General features: G+C 49.1%; 1 protein-coding gene across 2 annotated transcripts in view; it reads right to left on the minus strand.

Moving 5' to 3' along the window:
• Positions 1-14598, minus strand: part of LOC142483928 (uncharacterized) — a 141211-nt gene that overhangs the window by 101740 nt on the left and 24873 nt on the right. The window contains exon 1 of one of the 2 annotated variants that reach the window (XM_075583853.1): positions 8639-9041. The exons of the other annotated variant lie outside the window; for it this stretch is intronic. Coding sequence (XP_075439968.1) covers positions 8639-8690 — 52 coding nt within the window. The 5' untranslated portion in view covers positions 8691-9041. Of the gene's footprint in view, positions 1-8638; positions 9042-14598 lie in introns of those variants that run through there. 2 annotated transcript variants of the gene reach the window in all.

Here is a 14598-nt window from a genome sequence, read left to right on the forward strand (position 1 = left end):
CTTTAGATACCTCCAATTAAGGGCATTCTATGATACATTTCCAAACCGCCCCAGGCGAACTAATTTTGAACAGCTCTGTTCCAGAGGAACAGGTACCAAGGGACTTATCTCTGGGATATACATAGAGGTGGTCTGCCCGGCAACAGACGACGACGTGGTACTTAGTTACAGGACCAGGTGGGAGAGCGACCTAGGGGAAAGTTTAGACGACGAGGACTTGGACTATATTGTTTTAGCGGCGTCCAAGAGCTCAATATGCACAACATTAAAGGAGAACGCGTATAAGGTCCTGATGAGATGGTACTTGACCCCACTATGATTATCTAAGTTTGTCAAAGATTACCCCCCATTGTGTCCCAAACAATGTGGGGAACAGGCAGACCTGCTGCACATGTTGTGGGGTTGCTCCAAGGTACTTCCAATCTGGGAAGACATCAGGAATTGGCTCCAGAGAATTCTCGGTCGCACAATCCCTTTGGACCCCTGGTTGTTTCTGCTGGCCAGACGCTCCCCGGGGCTAAACAGATCGGAGCACAAATTAATTGCGCATTTTCCAATTGTCCTGAGGTGCGAAATTGCAGCATTGTGGAAGCAGCCTGAGATACCCAATATCCCACAAATCAGGAATAGAATCTGGTATGTTTGCCGGGTGGAACAGTTAACGATTCTGGTTAACGACACCGGCACAAATTTCCTAAAAGTTTGGGCGCCTTGGTTAGCCCAAATCGATATCCCAGGGATCAATGCCTCCAATATATTGCTTTAATAGTCATCAACGCATTCTCCTCTGATGTGTGGAGACAGTAGAATGACGTACAGTATATGGGGTAACTAAGCGGGACTGGAGGGTTGGACAGACAGATTAAGTTGCAGGATGACTAGTCATTGCATGGCGTAACCGGCAGAAGACGATCGGGAACCTTAGTGTTACGCCGATGCTCGCCACAAACCGGGACCGGACCGCGGGGCTGAGGTGGGGTTATATAATCACCGACCTGAGTCCACGCAGACTGATCCGGAGTGCGCAGTTCGTAGTCGTACATCGCAGGGTCAGGATTGGAGAAGGCAGCATCGTCGTTATGGAAGCAGGAGTTCGGCAACAGGTAGTCAGGATTTCCCCGCTTCAGCTTAGGAGCGTGAGCGCGGGGGTGGCTTCTGCGCGAGGAGCGGCCTCGGCCCATGACGCCGATCTCAGCAGGAGGAGACAGCAGGCTGGCCGAAGTTCACCGCAGGGCAGCGTCGGGTAGAACCAACGCTTCAGCGCAGAAGTCCAAGGCAGGTCACTGCAAGAGGATCGCAGCAAGCCGCAGGAAAGGAAGGGTAGCCACTGCTAGGAGGGAATGCAGCAGGTACCGGTGCTGGCAACACGCTTCAGCACAGACGTCCCGGGTAGGCCACTGCAGGAGAATAGCAGCAGGCCAGTGCTGGCATCAACGCTTCAGCACAGACGTCCAGGGCAGGCCACTGCAAGGAGATAGCAGCAGGCCGCAGGAAAGGAAGGGTAGCCACTGCTAGGAGGGAATGCAGCAGTACCAGTGCTGGCATCAACGCTTCAGCACAGACGTCCCGGGTAGGCCACTGCAGGAGAATAGCAGCAGGCCAGTGCTGGCATCAACGCTTCAGCACAGACGTCCAGGGCAGGCCACTGCAAGGAGATAGCAGCAGGCCGCAGGAAAGGAAGGGTAGCCACTGCTAGGAGGGAATGCAGCAGTACCAGTGCTGGCATCAACGCTTCAGCACAGACGTCCAGGATAGGCCACTACAGGAGAATAGCGGCAGGCCACAGGACAGGAAGGGTAGCTACTGCTAGGAGGGAATGCAGCAGTACCAGTGCTGGCATCAACGCTTCAGCACAGACGTCCAGGGTAGGCCACTGCAAGGAGATAGCAGCAGGCCAGTGCTGGCAACAACGCTTCAGCACAGACGTCCAGGACCAGGCCTCTGGATACTCAGGAACTTAGAAGGTAAGAACGCTAGGAGAGAGGCCTGGGGTGGTTTGTGGCAGAGACAGTAACATAGAGGTAGGAATAGTTTATGCTCGGCCCTGGTTCAGAGCCAACGCCTAGAATATAAAGGGCGGAGATCCAATCACAGGAGGAGGGTGTGTGAGAATTCCTCCAATGAAGTAGCACAGGGCAGAAGCTGCAATGAGAGGCAGCACCTGTGCCATAGATTGCCAGAGGAAGCCTGCAACTGCACAGGTCTGCAAGGCAAAAGTCAAAGCCAGTAGTGGATTCCTTACAGTACCCCCCCCTTCAGGTGAGACCTCCGGACGAACAAGATCCATCACAGATTTGGGGGACATGGAATTGTTCCTAAACCTCCTTAGGCGAGAGGTGGCGTTGAAAGCCCATAGTTTGTTGGGATTCCTTACAGTACCCCCACCACTGGGTGAAAAGCCTGGGTGAACAGGACCATTCATAGGTCTGGGAGACATTGAGTTGTTCCTGAAGTGTCTCCGGCGAGAATTAGGTCCACAATCCAGATGTACATTGGCGAGTGCCATGAAAGACAGCGGTGGTACTGCAGTTCTTGGTACATGGACAATGGGACCTGAGGGCTCCGGAATGGGAACATCGGAAGGACGGTAGCCAGGTGTCCGGTGCATAGTAATAGTCCAAGAGTACGGGACACAGGACACAGATTGTCGGACAAAAATGGCAGAGGGACCTTCAGAGAAGGCAATGTCTTTGGTGAAATCAGCACGGAGGAAGTTGCGAGAGTCTTTAGCTTCCAAGGAATTCCGGGTGGTGGTTAGCAAGGGAATGGGGCGGGAGGGTTCACTACACACTATTGCAGCGGTACTTTTGATACCAAGCAGGGTTGCTATCCCAAGCAATTTGCGAGAGTCTGTAGCAGTGTGTATGCAACTCATGGTACTGGCAGTTGAAGAAGGATCCGCTTCCTTTGGTTTGTGATCTTTAGAGAGAATCAAATCCGAAATTGTGGCCTTGGCGAAGGACATAATAAGCATGTCTATACCCATAGTGGACCCATAGAGAACAGGAACGGACGCTTCAGGTAAAGCGACGAGGTCCAGTAAGGGTGTCTTCGTCTTAGGGAGAGGCCAATTGCCATACAGATTGGGCACTTTGGGCACCGCACAGAGACCTGCGAGTAAGGAGTCTGTTTGAAAGGTGAGAAAACAGATTTTATCCAAAACACAAGGCAGGCGGTTAAGCGGTGCATCAACCTTAGGGAAAAAAGTCTTGGGGTTAAAGCTGGGTGCCTCCAACACAGAGAAAGAAGACAGAGAACTAGAGCTTGGCTTCGGAGTGGAGGTCCCAGGTACCCAGGTCTCACATGATACTGTGGGAGAAGCAATGCAAATTGTTACTGTTTTAAACATAGGGTCTTTAACATCGGTAGCTCCAGGCACCTTTTTGAGAGGTAACCCTAGTTTTGGGACAGGACAGTCAATAGCAAGTACCCCAAGTATTGTGGAAGACACAGAGAAAAATAAGTCCATTTTAAAGACGGGATCTTCTGAAAAAAGGGAACGTTCCAAATGCGATACCCCTGAGTTCGTGGTAGTAGACATACAGTCAGTAGTGGATACCCCGAATACTGTGGGCGAATCAGCGTGAAACAGTATTATTACAGGAATGGGCATCCCAGACTTAAAGTCATTTTTAATCATCCCGGAGGCTGTGGCATGATCCGTGAGAGAAACTGGGGTAAACTCTCCAACAGACACAAGGGACATCTTGCTTGTTACAGAATTGGGTCCCTGAGAATCCCTAGTGAGGGCATCAGACTCCATGGGAGACTTAGTGACAGGGGTTTTGGAACTGATTAAAGGAATGGCAGGTATCACAGATTTACTAGGAGAAATACCTTGCAAAACAGAAATTTTAGTAAAGGTGATAGGCATCACAGATAGGGCAGACAGAAGTAAGCTAGGCAAGGTTGCTTCTATAACAGAAGATTTGGCAGCGGCAAAGCTTAACTCAGCGGCTGCTGGAGAACTTTTAACTACAGTGAGAAGGGACTGCAGTTTTACAAAGTCAGGGATAAAGGGAGTCTCAAACTTGAAAGCCTGATCATTCAAAAAGAAGGGCCCTAACTTTAATGGTACTGAGGGAGCAACAGCAGATACTCTGATCTCAGAAGGGGTCACTTGGAAAGGAGAATAATATGTACTGTTCGCTTTAAACCCTAGGATTTGGGAAAAGGAGAACTCAGACAGTGCAAGTGGGGCAACCACGACTGTACTGGCCTCTGAAGTGGGTATTTGGGAAAGAGTGTCTGGGACTTCAGAAACGACAACAGATTCCACGAAAAGGGGTCTATGCTCAGAAGCAGGGGTCTCAGCTCTCTGAGTGGCAGACGGGGTGAGTGAAATACCTAGGAGTAGGGATTCTGCGAACAGGTTTAGAGAAACAAACGGCTCCAGAATACTTTTTACTGGAGCCAGTATTATTGCCGAAAGTTCAGGGGGCATAGCCCCGAGAATTTTAGCCGAGTCAGAGGACAAAAGGGGTTGATCCTCTGAGGCTAAGGAGGTGTCCCTGACTGACGAACTAAAGGGATCTACCAAGGAAGGTTCACAGGGCTGACCTGCAGGGGTTAACATAGGAAAAACCCCAAGGGTTAAATTACTCTGTACCTGAGAATCAGAGAAATAGAAGCTAGTCTCCGAGAGTGGGGTCATAGGGGGTTCTGCCTCTTGCCCTAGGAACCTATCATTAGACTGCGGAATACTAGGGTTAGCAGTAGGAACCTCACAGAGCAGACTAGCAGGGGTTAATACAGAAAAAACCTCGGAAACAGAGCTTAGAATTTTTGGTTTAGGAAAAGAGGGCAAACAGGATTCATTCTCTGGTGCTAGGGAAGACACACTGACCTGGGTACTGCAGGGATTTACAGTGGGGAACGCATAAGCCTGACTAGCAGGGGTTAAGACCGAAATAACCTCAGGGACAGAACTTAGGGAGGTTAACTCAGGATTAGGGAGCGTGGCAGCTTCTTCCTTAGCGGGCAGCGACAGAGAAATGGTTTGACCATTCTTAGGAGAGAGAGGTAACCCCACAGGTTTAGTAACAGGACTGGTAGCACAGAGAATCTGCCAAGCAGCAGCATAGCTGGCAAGGAGGGGATCCTGTTCTATTATGTGAGTGTCTAGTGTTGAGGAAAATACATGGAGTGTATCTTGAGACTGAGCCAACATGAGGAGGGCGCTCTGTTCTACTAGATGAATGTCCAGTGATGAGGCCAGGGCATAGATTGCCTCTTGGGCGTCGGCCAGTTCCATAGGGTTCACATTATCCCAGGTTAAAGGGGAATCAGGGGAGCGAATACATTCGGCTAGAGACTGTTTTAAGCTCAGGATACAGTAAGCCTTAATAAAGAGATCACAACGGCATTGTCTTTGCAAAGGGGTTAAACCTTCATAGGTAAACATTTCATCCATCAGGGGTATTACTTCACACAAATACTGGCCTTCATAGTGGGACTGATACGCAGGACGGGACATAACTTCAGTTGGAAAATTGCCATCCCCCGCCACGGCGCGGTCCGGTTTTAACGGGCCGAGCATACTGTTACGCCGATGCTCGCCACAAACCGGGACCGGACCGCGGGGCTGAGGTGGGGTTATATAATCACCGACCTGAGTCCACGCAGACTGATCCGGAGTGCGCAGTTCGTAGTCGTACATCGCAGGGTCAGGATTGGAGAAGGCAGCATCGTCGTTATGGAAGCAGGAGTTCGGCAACAGGTAGTCAGGATTTCCCCGCTTCAGCTTAGGAGCGTGAGCGCGGGGGTGGCTTCTGCGCGAGGAGCGGCCTCGGCCCATGACGCCGATCTCAGCAGGAGGAGACAGCAGGCTGGCCGAAGTTCACCGCAGGGCAGCGTCGGGTAGAACCAACGCTTCAGCGCAGAAGTCCAAGGCAGGTCACTGCAAGAGGATCGCAGCAAGCCGCAGGAAAGGAAGGGTAGCCACTGCTAGGAGGGAATGCAGCAGGTACCGGTGCTGGCAACACGCTTCAGCACAGACGTCCCGGGTAGGCCACTGCAGGAGAATAGCAGCAGGCCAGTGCTGGCATCAACGCTTCAGCACAGACGTCCAGGGCAGGCCACTGCAAGGAGATAGCAGCAGGCCGCAGGAAAGGAAGGGTAGCCACTGCTAGGAGGGAATGCAGCAGTACCAGTGCTGGCATCAACGCTTCAGCACAGACGTCCCGGGTAGGCCACTGCAGGAGAATAGCAGCAGGCCAGTGCTGGCATCAACGCTTCAGCACAGACGTCCAGGGCAGGCCACTGCAAGGAGATAGCAGCAGGCCGCAGGAAAGGAAGGGTAGCCACTGCTAGGAGGGAATGCAGCAGTACCAGTGCTGGCATCAACGCTTCAGCACAGACGTCCAGGATAGGCCACTACAGGAGAATAGCGGCAGGCCACAGGACAGGAAGGGTAGCTACTGCTAGGAGGGAATGCAGCAGTACCAGTGCTGGCATCAACGCTTCAGCACAGACGTCCAGGGTAGGCCACTGCAAGGAGATAGCAGCAGGCCAGTGCTGGCAACAACGCTTCAGCACAGACGTCCAGGACCAGGCCTCTGGATACTCAGGAACTTGGAAGGTAAGAACGCTAGGAGAGAGGCCTGGGGTGGTTTGTGGCAGAGACAGTAACATAGAGGTAGGAATAGTTTATGCTCGGCCCTGGTTCAGAGCCAACGCCTAGAATATAAAGGGCGGAGATCCAATCACAGGAGGAGGGTGTGTGAGAATTCCTCCAATGAAGTAGCACAGGGCAGAAGCTGCAATGAGAGGCAGCACCTGTGCCATAGATTGCCAGAGGAAGCCTGCAACTGCACAGGTCTGCAAGGCAAAAGTCAAAGCCAGTAGTGGATTCCTTACACTTAGGCCGAGACCGACCCCTGGGCTCAGCAAAGCCGGGCTCCCCCGGTACACATCTGAGGATCCGAAATTCTCTGTGACTGCCCGCCCACCCCCCTTCCCCCCCTCCCTCCCCCTCCCCCTTCCCTTCTGTATCCTTGTCAATGGTCTGGTTCGTCTGTAAGTCTCCCCAGTATGTCAGTTATGGTGGTTACTCACAACAAACGAGTTGACATGGATACCTTTATGTACGACATTGTGTTGGTAGATACTGTCATGATTGTACCATGTATACATGACTGAATCCAATGCAATAAGTGGAATAACCTAGTTGTGGGCATAGCAGGTAGTGCCACTTAGAGTGATCAGTGGGGCTCTAACTACAGGATATTCAATAAATACTGGCATATCCTACTCGATGACAAAGATCTGCAGGGGGCTATATCACATACACCTAAGCTCACCAGCAGAAGAAGCCGTAATTTAAAGGATATCCTTGTTAAAAGCCACTACCAAGCCAAATCACACACCACCTGGCTTGATAAGAAACCCACTGGTTCATATGCATGCGGCAGGTGTAAGGCCTGCAGGTATGTACCTAAAAGAACAGACTTTATGGACTCCCATAAACAGCGGACATTTAGAATGAATGAATTCATCAATTGTGTCACTGAGGGGGTGATCTACCTGATAGTTTGCGGCTGCGGCAAGCTATACGTAGGCAAAACTTTCAGACAATTCAAAAAGAGAATCCTCGAGCACTTGGGTTCTATTCGAAATGCCGCAGACACTCCAGTAGCGCGCCACGTAACAAACGAACACAAAGGCAACAGTGATCAATTGGTTTTTATTGGTATCCAACATATCCCTTGGGGCCAACGTAAGGGTGATTGGGACAGGGTACTGTTACAGACCGAGTGTAAATGGATATACACACTCAATACACTCAGCCCCATCGGCCTCAACAAGGGGTTTATCTATAAATCCTACCTTTAATACCTAATATCCATCAATACACTGCATTGGAGGGGGATCCAGGTATATAGCTAATTCTAGAGTTCGTTTTGACCTACGGGGTGGACGCCATAGGTCAGTACAGTCCTACATCTCTATACCTACTCAGAGCCACCATATGAGTTCAACATATCAATGACCCCAGACTTTGGCTATATGACCTTTGGACCCTCTAGATGTTGGCCCCAGGGTAATATGCATGGAGGGATTCACGCTGACCAGTATTTGGTCACCATTCCTCTAAGTGACACTAGCGTATATTACACCACTGAGTATATCCATGGAGGAATACACGCTAACTAACATCTGGTCACTACTCCTCTGGGCAACCCCACCGTATATACCACCAATCAGGTACATACATGTACAGTATATGACCCATGTACTCCATTCAACACCCAGGGGTTGGCCCGCAGCTGGTGTATGTGGAGGGAGATACGCTATGTACCATTAGGTCACTGCTCCTCTAAGTGGCACTACCTGCTATGCCCACAACTAGGTTATTCCACTTATTGCATTGGATTCAGTCATGTATTCTGTACTGTAACTTCCTATTATGTATATCCTCTATCACCTAACCTTATATACAGGTCTGCTTTAAGCCGCTATCCTGTCCACAGTATGTCTAGGGTTAAGTCACAGTTATACGCTTGATACCCCTCGAGCGCTGCGATTGGCTCCTGAGACTGTCAATCAATACACTGGAGTGCGATTGGGGAGATCTCAAGCCCCGTCTAGACTAAGGTGTACATATACGCCATACAATCACTCAGTAGGGACCTCCTACCTTGAGAAAGCGCCAGCCCCCGAGCGCGAAACGTACGTCGGGATGATGTCATCGCGTTGACGTCGGAGGTCACGGGTGAGATCGCTCCGTTACTGGGGAGGGAGGTGTGCAAGTTTGTGCAAGTTTGTGTACCGGAGGTTGGGCTATTTTCAGCGATTTAGCCACAACAGTGCATTACACAGGCCATAGCCGTCAGCTGTGGGCTCAAGAGTGTGGGCTACACATCATATTATGGTGGCGGTGTAATTATCTGAACACTACCACATGCAGTCACACTGACCATGGCACTTCATACACTACCACTGATTGACACAGACTGAGGCACCTATCTTTGGCATTGCTATATCAGTGGCAGTATACACAAAAATACTCCACCCTCTCCGTGATCTAGGTGGTGGATTTTGCTATTGCATTTGCTAGCTTTATCTGCTATACATACGTTACCAGGCATTACTATCCCCACCGCATACCTCTCCTATCGGAGCTATCTATCAGGAGGGTTCATTTATGAATAAGAATTATAGATATTAATCTATTATTTACCTCCTGTGTATACCCGTACCTGTGTTTTAGTTGTTTTATAACCCACTGATTTTTGCGTCGTCATTATGTGTATATATATGTTTAATAAAAGTTTATTGTTTTGCCTAAGGCGGTTTTAGGTAATTGATCACTCCTAGTACAGGGTGCGATTACCAGGGTCTCCTCTATAGTCCACTCCTATTCATATCAAGAAGCACTACATCCTTGTTACCTACTTTATTAGCCTGTCTGTGCAGTGGTAAAAGGGGTCTGTGGGAGATCTCTCTGTTGTCTTCCTTTTTACTTGCTATGCCAGTACCATCCCTTTGCACCGGCTATACTATCTGCTATCTGGTGAGCGGTATACTATTAGTTATTTTTACAGTTCTGCGCACACACAGCTCATACCGTAGAAAGCTGACCAATGTGACAAATAAGCCTAGATAAACATTACCACTTACAATCAAATTTCTCTCCCTTTACAGGACATCTGGGTCTAATGTGAACATGTGACCTGAAATTAGCGACATTCAAACCATTTCATCAATAGGGAATCCCTCTAACAATGCAAACTAACGTTTCCCCACCTTCCAATTCTGCTTACCCACCCAACTTACAGCACAGTAAGAGACCCCATGCAAAATCCCCCTGAATATCTATAGAGATCTGGCTGTTCCCACCAACCCGCTACGTACTTCCACCCACACCCTCTATTGCTCCTGCTCACCTTGCTCAATGAAAATAGGTCTGTTCACAATCCTTTCTCCAAATCCACCCCTACTGTGTCTTCCTTCCCCTCTGTCCATGTCACCCTTTTACCTAAAGAAAAAAAGACGGTGTAAAATTAGCGCTAAAAATACAAATAATATGATTAATAATATAAGAACCCCTATTGGGTAAAACTAGGCCGCCTGGTAAATACTGATTTGTACAATCAGATGACAGGTACACAAGAAAGATAGAAAACCGGCGCCGTACAAGTCCAAATTGATAAATGGAAAGTCCAAGGTATGAGAAATGATGTCCCAATAATGACCTCTTAGATCAAGGAAAATCAGATGGTGGAATATGTGGCTCCTGCCGTGCACACGTGGAATATGTGGCTCCTGCCGTGAACACGTGGAATATGTGGCTCCTGCCGTGCACACGTGGAATATGTGGCTCCTGCCGTGCACACGTGGAATATGTGGCTCCTGCCATGCACACGTGGAATATGTGGCTCCTGCCGTGCACACGTGGAATATGTGGCTCCTGCCGTGCACACGTGGAATATGTGGCTCCTGCCGTGCACACGTGGAATATGTGGCTCCTGCCGTGCACAAGTGGAATATGTGGCTCCTGCCGTGCACACGTGGAATATATGGCTCCTGCCGTGCACACGTGGAATATGTGGCTCCTGCCGTGCACACGTGGAATATGTGGCTCCTGCCGTGCACAAGTGGAATATGTGGCTCCTGCCGTGCACACGTGGAATATATGGCTCCTGCCGTGCACACGTGGAATATGTGGCTCCTGCCGTGCACACGTGGAATATGTGGCTCCTGCCGTGCACACGTGGAATATGTGGCTCCTGCCGTGCACACGTGGAATATGTGGCTCCTGCCGTGCACACGTGGAATATGTGGCTCCTGCCATGCACAAGTGGAATATGTGGCTCCTGCCGTGCACACGTGGAATATGTGGCTCCTGCCGTGCACACGTGGAATATGTGGCTCCTGCCGTGCACAAGTGGAATATGTGGCTCCTGCCGTGCACACGTGGAATATATGGCTCCTGCCGTGCACACGTGGAATATGTGGCTCCTGCCGTGCACACGTGGAATATGTGGCTCCTGCCGTGCACAAGTGGAATATGTGGCTCCTGCCGTGCACACGTGGAATATATGGCTCCTGCCATGCACACGTGGAATATGTGGCTCCTGCCGTGCACACGTGGAATATGTGGCTCCTGCCGTGCACACGTGGAATATGTGGCTCCTGCCGTGCACACGTGGAATATGTGGCTCCTGCCGTGCACACGTGGAATATGTGGCTCCTGCCGTGCACACGTGGAATATGTGGCAAAACACAAACAATACTACGGTGCAGTATGCCAATGGTAATGTTCCCACCAACCCGCTACGTACCTCCACCCACACCCGCTACGTACCTCCACCCACACCCTCTATTGCTCCTGCTCACCTTTCTCATGGAAAATAGGTCTGTTCACACTTTGCCCAAATCCACCCCTACTGTGTCTTCCTTCCCCTCTGTCCATGTCACCCTCTTTTACCTAAAGACAAAAAGACGGTGTAAAATCTCTCTGGGGTTGTCAGGGGAAACGGGTGAAGAATTACAGCCAGGAGCACTATGGGTGCTGGGCCAGTCCCGGTCAGGAGGGCCACCTTCTACTGAAGCCCAACCCGGAGAAAATTACTCGGTGCGACGTGGTGCAGCGGCGCCTCCTGGCACCCTGCTGGAACTCCCCTTCCAACTGCAGTGAACATGGCTGCGCGGCGTCAAATGACATCACATTGCCATGACAACGGGTCGTCATGGCGCTGCGCTACGTCACCATGACGTCTCCACAGCACGTCGCATTATATAATAAAAAGGAGTGAGGCAGAAAAAGCAGCGGCAGTGTTATAGCGCTAAATTGCTCAGAATGTATTGCTTATGACTTTTTATGCATATGTAACACCCCTATCCCCCAAGGGAGATCAGTTTGGTAATGGGGGTTATTGGTTCTGTGGTGCTAACCTGTTTGGGGAAACAGGAGGCCTAAGCATTCACTCATATGGGGCTTGGGGTGCAATTTGCAGCGCCTCCACCTGTGAGGATCCCGCCACCAACGAGATGATCCATCACAGGAACCTATATATCTATACCGTGAATAAGCAGTCTCACAGCAGTGTAACCAATACAAGACAAAAAAGTGTCCAGTCCACGCTCTTGCTCTTTAAGGGTGTGGAATGATAGTTCCTCTCTGAACTTTTGCTGCTCCTGTTGTTCAAGGTGTCTTCCCCCACCTCCAAGATGGATCCCAACGGAGAACTCCGACAGCGATGCCAAGTTCCAAGAACCGCGCGCTGGATATGATAATGATATAACTGGATAGACATATAAAGGACCCCAGATAGGTGCCCCAGATCACGCCTGAAAAAGTATGCGTCGCGAATGGTGTTGCTGGCTTATTGTACACTCACAGCCAGCCTACGCACAAGTGGTTTTTTATTCCGATCACGATCGTACACACAAAAACGGACAGGCATCTCCAGGACAGCTACAGGGGGCTTCATTTCATGCGCATGCGCGCTACGCGGTCCGCCACGCTGACACTCGTGGAGGTCTGACGGCGTCACAGCGCTACAGGGACAGCCCCAGCGCGCGGGACAGATCTCTGAGGAGTGATTCTGCCCCTGCTCATCCTATTCTGATGCCCTACCATAGAAGTGACGATCGAGACCGGGGATTATTAAAGTTTTTATTTATGTAAGTGGTTACTATTGTTTATTGTTTGTAATACACTTTATTTCTCTCATTTTGGTGCGCTGTTGTGTTTTCTTTTTCTTGGAACTTGGCATCGCCGTCGGAGTTCTCCGTTGGGATCCATCTTGGAGGTGGGGGAAGACACCTTGAACAACAGGAGCAGCAAAAGATCAGAGAGGAACTATCATTCCACACCCTTAAAGAGCAAGAGCGCGGACTGGACACTTTTTTGACTGGTAATCTGTGTGACCCACTTGTTGAGTCACACGGCATCCCCCTTCTTTCCCATACAGTCACGCAGCAGCTATTAGACTCTTATGGTTTAATTGTCCAATTATCACATTATTGTTCTTGGGCTATTTCTTACTTGTGCAGTATACATTTTTTATTGTCCCATGTTTTGTCCATCTTTCCCTCCATTTCCCCCTCCCCTTCCCCCACCCTCTTTTTCCTTCTTTCCCTCCCCCCTCCTCCTCCCCTCCCCCTCCCCTCCCCCTCACCTCTCCCCTTCCCCTCTCCTCCCCACCTCTTTCGCCTTCCCTATATGGACGTATTATGGCTGAATCTAATACCAGCCAATTTCTAGATTGTCTCAAAAACAGGTTTAACAAACCAGAGCTGTTTAGTAAGATGTTCTCAGATACGCCAATTGAAGAGGTTACAACTCCTAGTTTGCCTTCTCTTATGAATGAGTTGCATAAACTATTGGAGAAGGAGACCAAGTCCTGGCTAGAAATGTCCACATTGGAAGAATATATAAGGGTGGGTCGCATACCAAGAGGACTTAAGATTCCTCAAACCCTCAACTTATATTACAGATAGTCGGGAGTTTGTCAAAGAATGGGAAAGGATCCAAGATCACTGTTCTTTAGAGCTAATTCGATTGTTAATCCTAGAAAGGAAAAAAGAGATAATCGAAGTAGACAGTAAAATAACTAAAGTTTTTGGAGATTCCCTGTCTAGACAAACTACCGCAACTAACTAAAGACATGAATATTAAGTTGAGGAGATCAGAAAATCAAATATTAATTAATATGAACAAAAAATTTCTCAGGGATAAGAGAGATTATGCTCTTAATATTCAAAGATGAAGGAAAACAGTAAAGGAAACCCCTATAGATGGGGACCCTGCTATACATGACACACATGAATCTAAGGCTACAGTTCCAAATCATTCAAAGGGTTCAACACAAACCAAACATCCAAACCCCAAAGTTAATATCAATATCCCAAGGACACCAAGGGATCCCAATTTTTATGCTAGACCCACCCATGAGAAACATACTAGACTCCCGTCCAAATATCAAAGGAACGACACTACAGATCCCTCTGGATGGGGTCCCAATTCCCACAAACAACAACAAGGGAATTCCCATTATTCTAAACAGAATAGGAAGCAGAACAAACAGCATACTCCACATAATAAGAAAAATAACGGTGCTTCTAGGAAACATACTAACACCCATAGAAGAGAGGAACATGGAACTCCTGTTATTCCTCTACATAACCAATTTGAAGCATTAAGGGATAAAAAAGAGGAGATAGAGAATGAGGATTTTTTAAACAGGTTGAAGAAAATGAGACAATCAATATCCACCTGGGATTCCAACCACCCACCTTTATTGAGAGCCCCCACAAAGAGTACAAGGAAAAGACAGGATTCAGGAGAGGACATAGAGGGAGTGGAATCAGAGGGAGGCAAACAACCCTCCCCTCCCAAGTCTATCCAGATGACCCAACATTAAAATCGAAAGGCATCTTTAGTTTGTACCATTTTCAAATAGATCACACTTTAATGAATGTCTTGGGCAAAGGACGTTCTTTTGCCCCTACACGTAGGGTTAACAATTTAGATCTTTATATAGATCTTCAGAAATTTAATCGGAAGTTAACCCTCAGCAGACATTTCGTTTCAGATCAGGGAGGTCCAGTGTCTACTCTTAACACAATTAACCCTATTGTCAATACACT

The sequence above is a fragment of the Ascaphus truei genome, unplaced genomic scaffold, assembly GCF_040206685.1.
Source record: "Ascaphus truei isolate aAscTru1 unplaced genomic scaffold, aAscTru1.hap1 HAP1_SCAFFOLD_395, whole genome shotgun sequence".
Taxonomy (NCBI): Eukaryota; Metazoa; Chordata; class Amphibia; order Anura; family Ascaphidae; genus Ascaphus; species Ascaphus truei.